At 44.9% G+C, this 16,944-nt stretch overlaps 1 protein-coding gene across 4 annotated transcripts in view; it reads right to left on the bottom strand.

Annotated features, from left to right (window-relative positions):
* PRPSAP2 (phosphoribosyl pyrophosphate synthetase associated protein 2) overlaps positions 1 to 16,944 on the bottom strand; it is a 48,106-nt gene that overhangs the window by 18,593 nt on the left and 12,569 nt on the right. For all 4 annotated transcript variants that reach the window (XM_032841227.1, XM_032841225.1, XM_032841226.1 and 1 more), the window contains 3 exons: positions 16,042 to 16,214; positions 13,729 to 13,844; positions 5,278 to 5,333 (listed from right to left, as the gene is read on the bottom strand). In XM_032841227.1, the coding sequence (XP_032697118.1) occupies positions 5,278 to 5,333; positions 13,729 to 13,844; positions 16,042 to 16,214 (345 nt within the window). The remainder of the gene's footprint in view (positions 1 to 5,277; positions 5,334 to 13,728; positions 13,845 to 16,041; positions 16,215 to 16,944) is intronic.

Here is a 16,944-nt window from a genome sequence, read left to right on the forward strand (position 1 = left end):
GATACTCACAGGTCTGTTTCTGGACTTGATTCTGTTCCACTATGCTATTTTTCTCTCTTTACCCCAACGCTGCCCAGTCACGGTCGCTTTAGCATTACAGTAAGTTTTGACTTCAGTGTTAGCTCTCCCAGATCTAACTCCCAGAAAGTTATTCTTTCTCAAAGTCTAACCAGCACTGACACATGCCTGAGTGGATGGGCAAGTCAGTCTCAATCCTACTTGGCCAACACCCAAATCCCTAATCACGGGTGTGGAAAACACCCTAAGAAGTGACGAGCACTGCCACTGTCTTCCAGGAAACAACATGCAGCTGAATCACCATGGATCACTTTCTTCAACCCCCCTCGTCTGTGAGAGATCATAAATGCCAGAGAAGAGCAGATGGGGTAGGTCGAGGTCTTCATACTAGCTGCTGTTAACACAGTAACACAGACTAAGGGTGCTTTAACATAGAAACGTATTCCTCACAGTTCTGGAGGCTGGCAACCCCAGATGAGGGCATGGCAGAGCCGGTGCCTGGTGAGGGCCTGCTTCCTGGTTTGCAGACAGCCCCCCGTCTCTCACGGTACCTTCAAGCGGCAGAGAGCCACGACAAGCGTCTCACTCTCCCCACAAGACCACTAATCCCAGACATGAGGGCTCCACCTTCATGACCTAATCATCTCCCAAAGGCCTCACCTCCTAATCTCATCATACTGGGGGTTAGGATTTCAAGATGAATTTTGGGGGGACACACACACTCTGTCCATAATAGTAGCGAAAACACTGGACACTACACATAACCTTCCTGAGGGATCTTCTCAGGTCTCATCAAACCTGACACAAATGGCTAGATGCCAAACACTGGGGGCACCTGGGTGGCTCAGTCGGTTAAGCCGCTGCCTTCGGCTCACATCATGATCTCGTGGTCCCAGGATCGACCCCCATGTCAGGCCCCTTGTTCAGTGGGGAGTCTGCTTCTCCCTCTTACTCTCCCTCTGTGCTCCCCGCCACCAAATAAACAAATAAAATCTTTAAAAAAAAGGACAAACACTGTAGTACAGTTGACCCTTGAATAACATAGGTTTGAACTGCGTGGGTCCACTTATAGGTAGGTTTTTTTACATATATAAATACGGTACGATACTGTAAGTGTATTTTCTCTTATGATTTTCTCAATAACATTTTTTTTCTCTGCCTTACTTGCAGTAAGAATACAGTATACAATACAAACGACAAAATAGACATTAATTGACTATTTATGCTCTCAGTATTACTGATTAAGTTCTGGGGCAGTGAAAAGTGATGTGTAGATTTTTGAAGCATGGGGGGGGGTGGCGCCCTAAGACCCGTGTTGCTCAAGAGTCAACTGTGCTAATAAAAGCCAAATAAACTGAGCCGAAGGCTACCATAGTGATACAATCTCATCAACAAACGGAATTAGATGTCAAGTGAGTATTATGGAAGTTATGAGAAGCCTATCCATAGGGGTGAGGCCAAAGAAAATTCATCATATTCTTTGGGTATTTAGTGGGAAAAATATATCAAAATGCCCTGTGGCTACTTCTGTTACTGAAGCTACTTCTATTTCTGCTGAGATGGGGCAGCCTCCCAAGTCAGAAAACTCTAACACACTGACTGCCCTTCTCCAGCCAACCGCCACAGAAATCAGCTACACCACTGCTGACACAGCAAAGGTCAAGCAGGGTATCTACCCTTCCTCCCTTGCCAGGTTATAATGATGAGCCCCAAACCCTCCAATGGGGCAGTTTAAGAGAATGCCAAGTAGACAGCTGGGACTTTCATCCCTACCGAGCCGTAATGATCCCCCACCCCCCATGGTCAGTGCAGAGTGAACCCTGGACTTCCAACCCCACTCAGCAGTAAAAGGTGCCTTTCCCTCTCCCCTCTGAGGTGGTGTCAGGGGAGGCCTCGTGGAGTCAGGACTCTCACCAGCCCCATGGTGACAAGGCCACTTGATGTCAGCAAAGGATTCACAGGGAGTGGTACTCCCACGTCCACCTACTTGTGGGTGTTCTGATCAGATTCTTACTACAAAGCTACAGTAATCAAAACTGTGGTATTGACATTCAAACAACAGAACAGATCTGAGAGTCCGGAAATAAACACAAATATCGATGGCCAACTGACTTGGGACGAGAATACCAAAGCCATTCGAGGGGGCTAAGCACAGTCTTTTCAACGAATAGTGTTGGATGGCCAGATAATCACTGGGAAACAAAGAAGCTGGGACCCAACACCTCCCTCCATATATAAAAATGAACTCAACATGGATCAACCACCTAAACATAACAGCTAAAACTAAACCACTGGGAGAAAACACAGGGGCAAAACTTAATAACCTTGGATTTAGCAATGGCTTCTTAAATATGATGTCAGAGCAAAAGCAGTAACATAGCTAACCCAGACCTCATAAAAATTAAAAACTTTTGTGTGTCGAAGGACATTGTCGAGACAGGTAAAAGAGGGACACCTGGGTGGCTCAGATGGTTAAGCATCTGCCTTTGGGTCAGGTCATAATCCCAGGGTCCTGGGATTGAGTCCCACTGAGCAGGGAGCCTGCTTCTCCCTCTGCCTGCTGCTCCCCCTGCTTGTGCTCTCTCATGCTCTCTCTAACAAATAACTAAAATTAAACAACAACAACAACCACCACCACCATACAGGTAATGATCCCAGAGTTCTGGGATCAAGCCCCACATCAAGCCCACTGGGCTCTGCTCAGTGGGGAGCCTGCTTCCTCCTCTCTCTTTCTCTCTCTCTGTCTGCCTCTCCGCCTACTTGAGGTCTCTGTCAAATAAAAAAATAATAATAATAATAAAAAAGATAACCTACAGAATGGGGTAAAATATTTGCAAATCCTCTATCCAATAAGGGCCTAGTACCCAGAATACATAAAGAACTCCTACAACTCAACCACAAAAAGGCAAACAACCCAATTTAAAAAAGCGCAAAAGACTTGAACAGACATTTCTCCAAAGATATACCAATGGTTAATGAGCACACGGAAAGAGGCTCAACATCCTTCATTGTTAGAGAAGCTCAAATCAAAACCACAGTGACGGACCACTGCACACCGACTGGGATGGCCATAATAACAACAATAATAATAATAAAACCGAAAATACGTGTTGGTAAGGATGGAACCCTTGTACATCCCTGGAGAGAAAGTGAAATGGTACCCGCTGTAGTTCAGCAGTCCCTCCAAAACATAAGCATAGAAATACCATACACCGAGCACTTGCAACCCTTGGTACACATCCACGAGAAATGAAAACATACATTGACACAGCAACTTGTACAAAAATGTACAGCAGTATTCTTTGTAACAGTCAAAAGGTGGGGACAACCCAAATGTCCTTCAATACATGAACGGATAAACAGTGTGGTCTATCCCGACTGTGGGGATTTTTCAGCTGTAAAATGGAATGACTGACTGATACACACTACAGTGTGGATGAACCTGGAAAGCAGGAGGCTACATGAAAGAAACCACACCCAAAAGGCCACGTATTACATGGCTTCATTTATATGAAACGTCTAGGACAGGCAAATCCACGGAGACAGACAGCAGATTCGTGGTTGCCAGGGGCTGGGAAGAGAGGGTCACGGACAGTGATTTCTTCATGGGTATGGAGTGTTCCTCTGGAGTGATGAAACAGCTCTGAAACCTGAGAGAGGCTATGCCTGCAGAACACTGTGAAGGCACTAACTGCCAACGGACTGCAGACTTTAAAATGATTAATTATACCTTCTGTGATTTTCACCTTAACGGCAACTGAAAGCACATATATCAGAGAAAAACAAATTACTACATTAAAACTGATCCAGCATGGGGCGCCTGGGTGGCTCAGTGGGTTAAGCCTCTGCCTTTGGCTCAGGTCATGATCTCAGGGTCCTGGGATTGAGCCCCACATCGGGCTCTCTGCTCAGCGGGGAGCCTGATTCCTCCTCTCTCTCGGCCTGCTTCTCTGTCTACTTGTGATCTCTGTCAAATAAATAAATAAAATCTTAAAAAAAAAAAAATTGATCCAACACAATGCCCAGAGAAGCATCTGGAAGTTTTAGATTATGACGACTTCATCAAATGGACGATACAAAACTCCAGAGACTGAGCTTCTCGAAGGACGTATGGTGTGGGCACAGCCTCGGCTGCACTGGACATGGCAACTTCATGTTTTTATCTCAAATGCCGGCCTAAGTTATTTAATCTCCTAAATGTCCTTCATCATTTATAATGGAAAACTACATATTATAATATCTTTTAAATCACTGGCTTACTGTCTGCAAGCTCTCCCTCATCCTTCAATATTAACAGCCCGTGGGGCCCAGGATGGTTGTTTCTATGTTTGCTTATATGTTTCTATGTCTGCAGGGCTGCACAGGGATCCAGCGAGCAAAGGCATTCAATCGTGGGACATGATTTTAAGAGCATTTTTAGGGGCGCCTGGGTGGCTCAGTCCATTAAGCATCTGACTCTGGATTTCAGCTCAGGTCATGATCGCAGGATCATGAGATCAAGTCCCAGGTCAGGCTTTGTGCTGGGTATGAACCCTGCTTACAAGTCTCTTTCTCTCTCCCCCACAACAACCTCTCCCTGTCTAAAAAAAAAAAGAAAAAAAGTGGGGAGCTTTTTTAGGAAAAAGACTTTCTTCCTACATTTGCTTTTGCTCTCTTCCTTCCCAACAAAGTGGCTTCTCCAGAAAACGTGAGTAAATGAAATCCTATCAATCCCTAACCACTTTAAATATTGTCTTAATGATTCATCGGTCACTCCAGGTTACCTGTAACTCTCAGCACTGCCCTATCTGTATGCCTCAGGGTGTTTTTGTTCTGTAAAATGTCACTTTTTAACACATACCAATAAGTGGCCTCTCGGCTGGCTACAATTCTGTTAATAAATTACTGAGTTCTTGTAATAAAAGGCAAAAAACAACTACACAGTATATTCGCTGGTACTGTAAATACCATGGGTTTTAAACACCCTGGAGCTGAAGGTGACCGCCAATCTGGAAATGAGAGAAGCACTAGGTCAGGCTTCCTGACACCTGGGTGTCTTTGATAGGTGGGCACAGATTGGGATTGGGGAAAAAAAAGGAGGAAAATTAATCATCATTTTAAAAATGGAGTCAGGAGACGATCTTTTAAACTATCAGCCCATAGAATAAAAACAAGAGACACCACTGGGAACCACTGAGATAGAATCCAGAGTGTCTGGGATCCAATCGGGGATGTGATTCTCCACGCGGACCCGAGGGGTGGCCATGAGCTCCCACCTACCTCTTGGCCGAGGCTGGAGATTTGGCCACGATCACCGCATTCCTGTAATCCGGGATCTGTGACAGACAAGAGGTCAGGGATTACTCCCATGTCTCCATGAGGCTACCAACATCCGACAGTCGATAAAAAGGAACATTCCAAGACTCAAAAATATCATCTGGCTACTTGAAAGTTTTCCAAAAAGAGAAAAAGTTCAAAGTTAATTTACCCTTCGGAAAACGAAGAAACCCCTACCTAGGAAAAAGTATTATCAGGGTACGAGCCGCACAGACTGAAGACAAAAAGAGTAGGGCTCGTTGCCGATTAGCTTTTATCTATATCAGCAAATGCTGATGATGATGGCATAAAGACATTTTGATCAAGTCAACAGGAGGTGTTCTTGTGAACCCACGGCATGGGATTTCCCAGTGCCAGGATGGTACCCATCCAAAGTGAATCCAAAGTAACTGTCCAATTCCAAATCAGTGCCGTCCATACAAAGGAGTACTGGGTCTCAGTCACGGCATATTGAAGAAACCAATTTGTTAAAGGATAATCGCAAAGGTGGGGTTTTAATCAGGCATGAAGAACCCTTAAGAAAATAACTAAAATACCAATCTACTTTGGAGTCTTTCACTGTTGAACATTTGAAGTGATCTGTGCTAGTGATGATCGTAACCAAAGATATACCATTAGCAACTTCTAAGAATTGAGAAGACGGAACGCTTTTTAAGCTGTGCAGTGGAGTGTTTCTGACTTCGTCCTGGCCATATTTTCTGATTATGTTCTTAAAATTTAAACACGTCACTAAATTATAAGATTTCCTTCAATATGTCCTGGCTGCTGTTTTTCTCACAATTAGGCTAGATCAATGATTTTCCATGTAAGCATTAATAACCTTCAGCACCTCGTACAATGCCTTGCACATGGGAAGTACTAAATAATACTTAGTAAATGAACAAAAAACTGATTCATCTAAGCAGTGGGTACATCAAATGGACGTATACATCTAATACAGGTGCATCCGGCATAGCCACATAGATTGGACGTCTTTATGGGAGAACCTAATACATCCAGGGCTATCAGAAAATAAAGTAGCAAAACATATTTCCATTTAGGTGCTTTTCCTATTTTTGCTGGAAGTCTTTCTAAATTGTTTTATGGACTTGTCTCACCAAATATCACCAAACAGCACCAAACCCAGTCAAGAGAAGAAGTAACAACGAAGGAAACAGTTAATAAAGCAAATAAAAAAAGGCTTTAAAAGAAAGGACTCTTTGCGGGGTCTGGGTGCTGCTGTTGGTTGAGTGTTCGACTTGGTTTCAGCTCAGGTTGTGAGATAGAGATCCGCATTGCCTCTGCACTGAGCACAGAGTCTGCTTGAGTTTCTCTCTCCTTCTCCCTCTGCCCCTCCCACCATGCTCTGTCTCTAAAAATAAATAAATAAATCTTAAAAAAAAAAGTCTTGAAAGAAAGAAAGAGGGGTGCCTGGGTGGCTCAGTGGGTTAAGCCTCTGCCTTTGGATCAGGTCACGATCCCAGTGTCCTGGGATGGAGCCACGCATCAGGCTCTCTGCTCAGCGGGGAGCCCGCTTCCCTCTCTCTCTCTCTGCCTGCTTCTCTGCCTACTTGTGATCTCTCTCTCTCTGTCAAATAAATAAATAAACTCTTAAAAAAAAAAAAAGTTATACGCTCTATCCAATGAGCCAGTCAGATGCTCCTTACGATAAATTTTTAAAATACAGTATTTCACTTAATAGAGCAAAAAATTATGGGGCACCTGTGTGGCTCAGGTGGCTAAGGTCATGATCCTGGAGTCCTGGGACTGAGCCCCGTGTTGGGCTCCCTGCTCAGTGGGGAACCTGCTTCTCCTTCTGTCTCTCCCCACACTTGTGTTTTCTTTCTCTCTCTCTCAAATAAACAAATTTTTAAAAGAGAGTGAAAAATTAAAACAACCTAATATCCAATCAACAGGAAAATGGTTGAGGGGTTCCTGGGTGGCTCAGTGGGTTAAGCCTCTGCCTTCGGCTCAGGTCATGATCCCAGGGTCCTGGGATCCAGCCCCGAATCAGGCTCCCTGCTCAGTGGGGGGTCTGCTTCTCCCTCCCGGCCACCACTCTCAGCCTGCCTCTCTGCCTACTTGTGATCTCTTTCTCTGTCAAATAAATAAATAAAATCTTTAAAAAAAAAAAAAAAAAGGGGAGGAAAATGGTTGAAAAAATTGTGGCTTATTTAAACTTGTGCTTTAAACATTTAAACACATAGCTATTTAAACTTAATTAAACTTAAAGATGATTTGGCTCTCCATTCACAGTAGCCACAGGTGACAAGTGGCTACCATACTAGACAGCTGCTAGAGCATTTTCATGATCACAGGAAGTTCTACTGGACATCACTGATCTAAACGGAGGACTGGTATGCAGCAATTAGAAACAAAGCAAGAAACCTACATATCTTCACATGGAAAGACCTCCACATACCAGCACAGCAAAGAAAAGAAGCTGCAGAAAGGCAAACACTATGGCAACTGTTTTTAAAAAACAAACAAACAAAAAAAAAAACACCCACAAATCAGGGCACCTGGTTGGCTCAGTGGGTAGAGCACTTGACTCCTGATCTCAGGGTCGTAACTTCGAGCCCCACACTGGGGACAGAGCTTACCTTAAAAAAAAAAAAAAAAAAAAAAAAAAAAGTCATCAACATCTATAACCATATAGACAAGGAAGCAAATACAAAGAGAAAGTTCTGAGAAGACACAGGACACAAAGCAAGCTAGAAACAAGGGTTACCCCTGCAGAGGGGCCCAGGACCAGGCTGGGGGTTCAGGGAAGCCAGGGCTTTACCACTATTGTCAGAATTATTACAGACACACATGTGTCCCTACACTGCCACTGTCAATGGGAAGTTTCATTTTTCATTTGTTAGAAGACGACTCTTAACCATCGCGGAGGGGGAAACACACCACATGTCATGGAAGCCCAGCTTCCAAACTCCAGTAATCGTCCCCTGCAGGGCCACCATGGAACCACAAAGTATCAAACTGCCTTACACACCATGCTCCCTTGCTGTACACCCCTACTCTTGTCCCTGCTTTCTCAGTCCCCGCCGTCTCTCATTTCTGTGTGGACAGTGGCTTGATACGAAGACACTTAGAAGAATGCAGAGGGGAGAAAAAACAAAAGCAACTCAAGAATCAGAAACAAGATAACTCGGGACGCCTGGGTGGCTCAGTCGGTTGAGCCGCTGCCTTCAGCTCGGATCATGATACCAGGGTCCTGGGATCGAGTCCCACGTAGGGCTCCTTACTCGGCAGGGAGCCTGCTTCTCTCTCCACCTCTGCCTGCCATTCTGCCTCCTTGTATGCTCTTTCTCTCTCTGACAAATAAACAAAATCTTTAAAAAAAAAAAAAAAAAAGAAAGAAAGAAAGAAAGAAACAAGATAACTCTAGAAGCTCCTATTTAAAAAAATTAATGGGATGGGATCTCTACATACACCACAGAAATATAATTGTAGCCCCCTCTTCATCATTTCTTTTATTTTTTTTTATTTTTTTAAAGATTTTATTTAATTATTTGACAGAGAGATAGAACACAAGTAGGCAGAGCGGCAGACAGAGGGAGAGGGAGAAGCAGGCTCTCCACTGAGCAGAGAGCCCGATGTGGGGCTCGATCCCAAGACCCCAGGATCATGACCTAAGCCAAAGGCACCAGCCCAACCAACTGAGCCACCCAGGCGCCTCTCATCATTTCCTTTAAAAATCCTGGTGCGGGGGCACCTGGGTGGTTCGGCGGGTTCAACATCTGCTTTCAGCTCAGTTCGTGATCTCCAGGTCCTGGGAGTGAGCCCCTCTACCCCTTCCCCATCCTGCCCCTGCCCCCAGACTTATGTGCTCTCTCTCCCTCTCAAATAAATAAATAAATCTTTTTTTTTTTTTTTTAAATACTGGTGCAGGGGCGCCCGGGTGGCTCAGTGGGTTAAAGCCTCTGCCTTTGGCTTGGGTCATGATCCCAGGGTCCTGGGATCAAGCCCTGCATTGGGCTCCCTGCTCAGCAGAGAGCCTGCTTTCCTTCCTCTCTCTCTGCCTGCCTCTCTGCCTACTTGTGATCTCTGTCAGATAAATAAATAAAATCTTTTTAAAAATAAATAAATAAAAATTTTAAAAAAATTAAAAATCCTGGTGCACAGCAGTGATTTCTCAGAGTGTCACTGTGATACATAGTCATTTTTAAAAACACTGCACTGTACTTAATCAATGCCCAGACACGCGCACCACCGTGCAACTGAGGGCAGGAGAAACTGCCAAGCTCCCAGGAGAGAGCAGCAAAGCCGCCAGGCCGTGAGCATCCAATTATCTAGACTTTCCTTCCAGCTCTGGCAGAGAGCACGGAAATGCCACAGACGACTCAAGAGAAACAGAGCGTGAGCTGTCAAATCAGAAGATGTGAGCGTCACTCTTGCAGAACAAGATCACTAAGTGACACGAAGGCGCTGTGTCATACTATAACCCGTAGTGTCGTCTTCTCTCCTGACAACCTGAGTAACGCCAACCTCCACGGGCAGCATCTTCCATTCAGGACAGTATGTCCTACTAAAGCAAGTACGTGGCAGAAGGCAAAGCGAACGAAAGTCCTTTCGAACACTGAGCTCCCACACAGTAGTTCAGTTCGGATAGCCTGTTTTAATTTATATTTATGAATAAAGGACAAAGAATCTTAAAACTACAACATCTGCCGTTATCACTGCCAACTTGCCATCAAAAACAAAGAACCATTTTCCTTGCTTGCTGAACCACAGATTAGGTATGAAGGAGAGTTCAACCCTGAGAGTTCAATCCTTTCCAACAGGGAAGCCTCAAATAGGACTTTTCGAGTGGAAGGCAGCCTCGCACAGAGGCAGAAGCCTACAGAAAGGGGCCACGGCTGGGGCTGCTCGAGCCTGGTCTCTGGACCAGTGCCGGGGGAGCCGTAGCCCAGACTCAGCCGGCCAACGGGTGCCTCCCATATGTCAACATACAAGGCGCCTGGTACCGTGACCGGACGCGTCCTAGAAACTCACAAGATGCAATCATCAGTCTATAAAAGTCTACGCCGACTGCTCCATTTTCCAAAACTGTAGGTTCCTTCATGTGGATAGTTCTCTGGACCATGCTCTCCCACGTACCCAAGTCTCATCCTCTGGTGCTTCTTTCTGGCCGGATCCCATTTTCCTGCCCCATCAACACACTTACTTTTGTTCTCCGATCCTTTCTCTGTCGGGAATCCTACTCCGTTAAATTCCACTCTATATTGTTTTCTGAACTTTTTATAGTTTGTATGTTTCTCGTGTGTAACTTTAAAGAGAACAAACAGACTGCGGCTCTTTCAAAAATACTTTTTCTTTCTCACCACTCAGGGCCAAGGTTAACTATCGGAGGACAGATATGCAGACCAATGGAATGGAACGGACGGACCACAAATAAACACAAACATCTATGGCCATTTTTTTTTAAACAAGGCCATTCAATGGCGAAATAGTCTTTTCAACAAGAACCACTAGATATCTAGAACCACTAGATATCACAGGCTAAAGAACGAAGTAGACCCCTGCCTCAAAAATTAACTCCCAACGGGTCAAGCTAAGTATGAGCAAAAACTGTCAGACTCTCAGATGAAAACACAGAGGTCAATCTTAACGACTTTGGATTTGATGGTGTTTTCTTAGAGCAAAAGCAAGAGTAACAAAAGGAAAAAAAAAAAAAACAGATAAACTGGACTTCCTCGAAGTTAAAACCTTTAGTGCATCAAAGGACAATATCTGTCAACAAAGTGAAAAGACCAACTACAGAACAGTGGGAAATATTTGTAAATCATGTATCTGGTAAGACTAGTGTCCAGTATATATAAAGAACTCCTACAACTCAATAAAAAAGACAAACAGCCCAATGAAAAAATGGGCAAAGGATCTGAACATCTACCTGCGGCTCTTGATCTCAGGGTTGTGAGTTGGAGCCCCACGATGGGTGCAGAGATTACTTAAATAAATAAAAATTTTTTAAAAACACACAAAGAAGACATACAAATGGCCGATAAACACATGAAAAGATGCTCAACATCATTGGTCTTTAGGGGAATACAAAGCAAAACCACAAGGGGATACCACTTTAAAACCACCAGAATGGCTATAATAAAAAAATAAATGTCAGTAAGGATGTGAAGAAGTTGAAAATCTTATACACTCCTGGTTGGAATGTAAATGCTACAGCCACCCTGAAAAACAGTTCGGCAGTTTCTTAAAATATTAAATGCAGAATTACCATGTAATCAAGTAATTCCAATCATAGTATATGTCTAAGAAATGGAAGATACATCCACAATAAGAGCATAAGTCCGTTTAGAAACCTGTACATGAATGTGCAAAGTGCACTGTTCACAACACGACCCAAATGTTCATCAGTACATGAGTGGATAAGCAGTGGTACATACACATACTGGAATCTTATTCAGCCGTCAAAAGGAATGAGGTCCTGACCCCTGCCACCATGTTGATAAGCCTCAAAGGCATTAAGCTAAGTGAATGAAACTGAACACAAAAGGCTGAATATTGCATGATCCCCCGTATGGGAAGTGTCCGGCGCAGGCAAATCCAGAGCTAGAGAGCACACGAGGGGCTGCCAGGGAACTGGGCGGGAGGCAGGAATGGGGAGTGATGACTTAACAAGTACAGGGTGTGCTCCTGGAGTGACGACAAAGCGTTGGAACTAGACAGGGGGCATCTGTACAACACTGCTCGTGCACGTATTAAATACCACTGAACTGTTTGTCTTAAACTGGTTAACTGTATGTTACATGGGTTTCACCCCCACAGGAAAAAAAATTGACCATGTCTGCTCATCGAGACTCCCTAAGGCAAACTACAGGCTGCAAATGGAGAGACCTATATGAGACCAATACTAACAAATGGCTAGAATCCAGACTAAAAACCAGGATGCCTGCAGCTCAGAAAAGAAGCACACACACAAAACCAGTGAGGAACAAACAGAAGTGCGTTCAGGGCTTTTTCCCAGAACAGGAAATATTCTTACGTCATCCGAGATCCATCCAACACAGTGACACCAGGACACCACACCAGAGCCAATCAGCCGGCAAAAATCATCAATTCTGGTAATGAAAGTGTTGACACAGGATGGACCCACAGACCATCTTGTTTCACAGCTGCCGGGAAGGTAAGCCGGCATAACTGCGTTGGGGAAAATCCATCACTCCCACGCCATGCCTCCCAGCTACGCTCCACTGGGGCTACGACAGCGACGCACGTCTGCTGACATCCCACAGGAGACACGGACGAGAGCGCCTGCAGGAGCACGATCACAACGGCAAAAACCTCACAAATGAACTGGGATAAAGCTGCGCGGTAAGTATCTCTCAGCAGTCAGAACTGGGACACACGACACGGCTTACTGACGGCATCTCAGGTGACAAACTCCCCCCAAATTACACATTTTGATTCGTTTTTTATAAAGTTTTTTTTTTTTTTAAAGATTTTGTGTTTATTTATTTATTTGACAGAGAGAGATCACAAGTAGGCAGAGAGGCAGGCAGAGTGAAAGAGGGAGGCAGGCTCCCCGCCGAGCAGAGAGCCCACCGCAGGGCTCGATCCCAGGACCCTGAGATCATAACCTGAGCCAAAGGCAGAAGCTTAACTCACTGAGCCACGCAGGCGCCCCATTTTTTATAAAGTTAAAAAATATATATTGTGTGTGTTTTTGTCTTTGAATGGTAGCTCTACATGGATATACATATAAGATAAGACCATATACAAAGGAAACTAAGAGGACGACGAAACGAGATTCAGGACAGTGGCTCCCTTGGGTGGGAGGTGGCAGGCGGGATATGACGGAAAAGGACCACATGAGTGGACATTGGTTATGACGCATCTAGTGTTCTTGCTAGGCGGGGGGATCACAGATGCTGACCACTATAGACAGACAGACAGAGAGGCAGAGCAATGGATAAGCAAACAAGGGCCAGATCCATGCATGGACCAAGGATGAGAGTTACGCGTCATGACCACAACTAGTCCAATTCTAGGTACCTGAGACCCCAAGGAAAACGCAGCAATTTTAAGAGCTTAGCAAAAGAAATAAATTACAGATTGAGAATTTTAAAATACACTGAATTACACTTAGTGAAGTAAATAGTACCTTACTATTATTTTTTTAAGATTTTGTTTCTTTGAGAGAGGGAGAGAGAGAGGGAGAAGCAGACTCCCTGCTGAGCAGGGAGCCCAACACGGGGCTCAATCCCAGGACCCTGAGATCATGACCTGAGCAGAAGGCAGAGGCTTTAACCCACTGAGCCACCCAGGCCCCCAGGAAATAGTACTTTAAGCAGAATACACCAAGTTTTACTCCTTTGCAGACAGCCCAAGGAAATGTAACTGTATCTTTGCGATCTTAAACAGGATATTAAAATGCAGAAGTCTCAGCTAGCTCACCTCTTCTTGAATATACTGCAGTAAGAAGGGAGAAGCTCTTAAATTATCAACAGGAATATTGAAGAAGCCCTGAATTTCCTTCTGGTGTAAATCCATAGTAATGAGATGAGTGAGACCTTTGGAAACAAAGTAGACACAAACACATGAACAGCTCAATAACCAGCCGCAGTGTATAAACTAAACAAATATGATACAATATATAACAGCTACTAAAAAATTGCTCTGGCATCAAGAAGACTCAGTCTCTTTATTTCTCTGATTTCTGAGTTCGAGGAGACTGTGAGAGAACAGAAAATTTGTAGAGTGGTCTCTGCCCCCTGGTTCCTGACACAGGGCTCCTGGAACCCATGTAAATTCCTAAGGGCTAAGAGTGCTCAAAAGCTTCCATTAGAATCTTTTGTTCTGATGAGGTGACTGTCGGTGGCCTCTTGGATGGGGAGGCCAAGGAAGACCAAGCTATGATTAGAAGCTTAGAATTCTCAGCCCCCACCTCCCATTCTCCAGAGGTGGGGGCAGAGGGGCTAGGAATGGGGTCAATAATTGAGAAAGCAGAGGCTTCGGGGAGCGGCCAGGTGGGAGAGGAACAGGTGGGGATGCTGGGAGACTGGTGCCTGTTGAGAGGTCATGGGCTCCGCAGCCCTCCCCACATCCTGTTACCTTCTTATCTCTTCCATCTGGACGTCGCCTGTACTCTTTATCACATGCTTTTACGATAAAGAGGCCAACAGTAAGTGAACGGTTCTCCTGAGTTCTGTGAGCTGCTCTGGCAAATGAATCAAATGCGAGGAGTGGGTCCTGGGGACCTCTGATTTGCAGCACATTAGACACACAGGCAACAACTTGGCCTTGCAGTTGGCATGGGGGAAGGGGGGGGGTCAGTCTTGTGGGACTGAGCCCTTAATCTGTGGGATCTGACACCATCTCCAGGACTGAGCCCTTAATTTGTGGAATCTGACGCTGTCTCTGGAATTTAAACTTTAAGAAAGCTAGCTGGTATTCTCATGGAGAATTGCTAACTGTAGGGCAAAACCTCTCCACACTTGGTGACCGAAGTCAGAAGTAACATCTTCTGTGTGTGAGTAGAAGAGACACATGGGGGGTGAATGGGCTTTTTCCTACTCAGAAGGGAAAGACTGGTGGTTTTCTTACACTGAGATACATGATTTTCACAACAATTTAGAGTCTTAAAATAGCAAAGATAATAGTAACGAAAAAATGTCTCTGATAATCTATTAGAGCAAATTACACCTCCTTGAGGTTTCCTTAGTAGGCACAGCAAAGCCATATTAAGACAAATACTGATCTTAAGATAGGAAAACAAACCGCACAGGCCCACCTCTGGAGAAAAGGAAGACCCTTCACCCCCACCGGCTCCTTAAAGGATATGATCACCAGATCATAAAGGATATGATCACCAGAAAAGTTAAGGAAAATCTAATTGGAAAAGTTTCAAAAAAGCAAAACTTGCCCAAAAGAGCAGGGAAGTCAACCTCGTGGCCCAGCCAGGATCAAGGCCTGAAGAGCAAAGCAGAATCTTTCTGGAAGGTTCGGTGAGCTAGCCTGCTCCCTTCAGCCAGCTTTTAAAACTCTGAAGACTGACTTTTTCAACAGCTTATACTGTTGAGGTGGCTGGGGCTCGGTTTCCATCAAATTTGGGTGTATGGCTTTTCTTTCTTATTTCTCTTTCTTTTTTTTTTTTTTTTTTTTTTTGCTTTTTTTGGAATGCTACAGTAGAACTTTTATTCCGCAGTGTTCAAATGCAATGCTATGGGGGCTGTCTTGTCCCTTCCTCTCTGTGCCAGTGCTTTGGGATATATGTGGCCTCTAGACACACACACACACACACACACACACACACACGGTAACAAGTTCGAAGCTTATTTAGAAACAAGGGGGAGATACTCAGGATGTGACCTGAAAATGCATAACACGCATACAGTTTGCAAAATAAGCCAATCCGTCCTGGGAAGAGACTGAAAGTTGTTGCCGTGTTACCGTGGTTCCAAAAGTTAGAGTTTGGTTCCCAAAACGCCCTTTTCCCCTTCAAAAATGACTTCCATGCAATTTTAACTCATCATTTCAATGTAATTTTTTAAACAAAGAACTTAGGGAAAAATGAGTCATTCTCCTCAACTTTGTGTTTCAGGGGAATGGGAACAGGAGAGAATTCTCTATACAGTTATAAATTAACTGTCTTTAGAAACGGTCATTTTTCTATTAAGTATTCTAATTTAGTTAAGACAAGCGGTTACAATGTCTAAGGTAATCAACCGCCCAGGCCCCCAGTAAATGTCAAGCATCTGCTGTTCTCACCAGCTTTGCACATCATCGAAGCCAGCAGTTTAGAAACGATGGAGCCTCTCTTTCTCATCTTGCACTGTTTGCTGTAAGGGAAGTAGGGAATCACGCCTATGATGCTTTTGGCACAAGAGGTCTTACAGGCGTACACCATGATCAGGAGCTCCATGATGGTGGTGTTCACATCCCTGCATTCCAAGAAAGAAAACCCCAGTGAGGAACGTAAGACATGGGATTAGTATCTCCCTGTTCCCACTAAGTGGCAGCAACGTGCTACTCGTGCCTCTACCGGGACCCAAGGCTCGAGACACAGAAAACGGACCAGCAAGTTCCCAGAATCCCTCGCGCCAATGACTCTACTTCCTTTTTCCCTGAAAGAAGAACCCAGTCAGAAGGCAGAGGTTCCAAGGGCTCCCACCACCATGTGCAGCCGCACCCTAAAAGTCGGCCTGCCCTCCGCCATCACAGACAAACTTTCCACACCAAACTTACTCTGCAGTTAGCCCTCCTGATGACGCCCTAACCACCCCCTGCCCCCCAACTCCCCCCCACAGCCTACTGGAAGATGGGACTCCAGCCATTCTCCCCGACTGCATCCTCCATCAGCTCAGAACACTTCCCTGGCTTGTACCCATCGGCCTAGAAACACTGTTGTTCCCTTAGAAACGACTGGAGGCCACTTTTCCCACGACCCTACTCTTTGCTCCCCTGTGTATACATCTCAGGACCGTTGTCTACACTCACTGTCTCGCTCTCACCCAAACTCGGGCCAATCCAGGTCATCCATGACCTCTATGTGCCCAGATCCAAGGACAATTCTCCTCCTCCTCTCACCTGAGCTGTGGGCAGCAGCTCTCACGGCTGTTCACTCTGCCTGACCCACTCGGCTTCTAGAACTGCTCTCTTGTTCTGCGCTAC

This window comes from Lontra canadensis, unplaced genomic scaffold (genome assembly GCF_010015895.1).
Source record: "Lontra canadensis isolate GAN:19392208 unplaced genomic scaffold, GSC_riverotter_1.0 scaffold122, whole genome shotgun sequence".
NCBI classification, from domain to species: Eukaryota; Metazoa; Chordata; class Mammalia; order Carnivora; family Mustelidae; genus Lontra; species Lontra canadensis.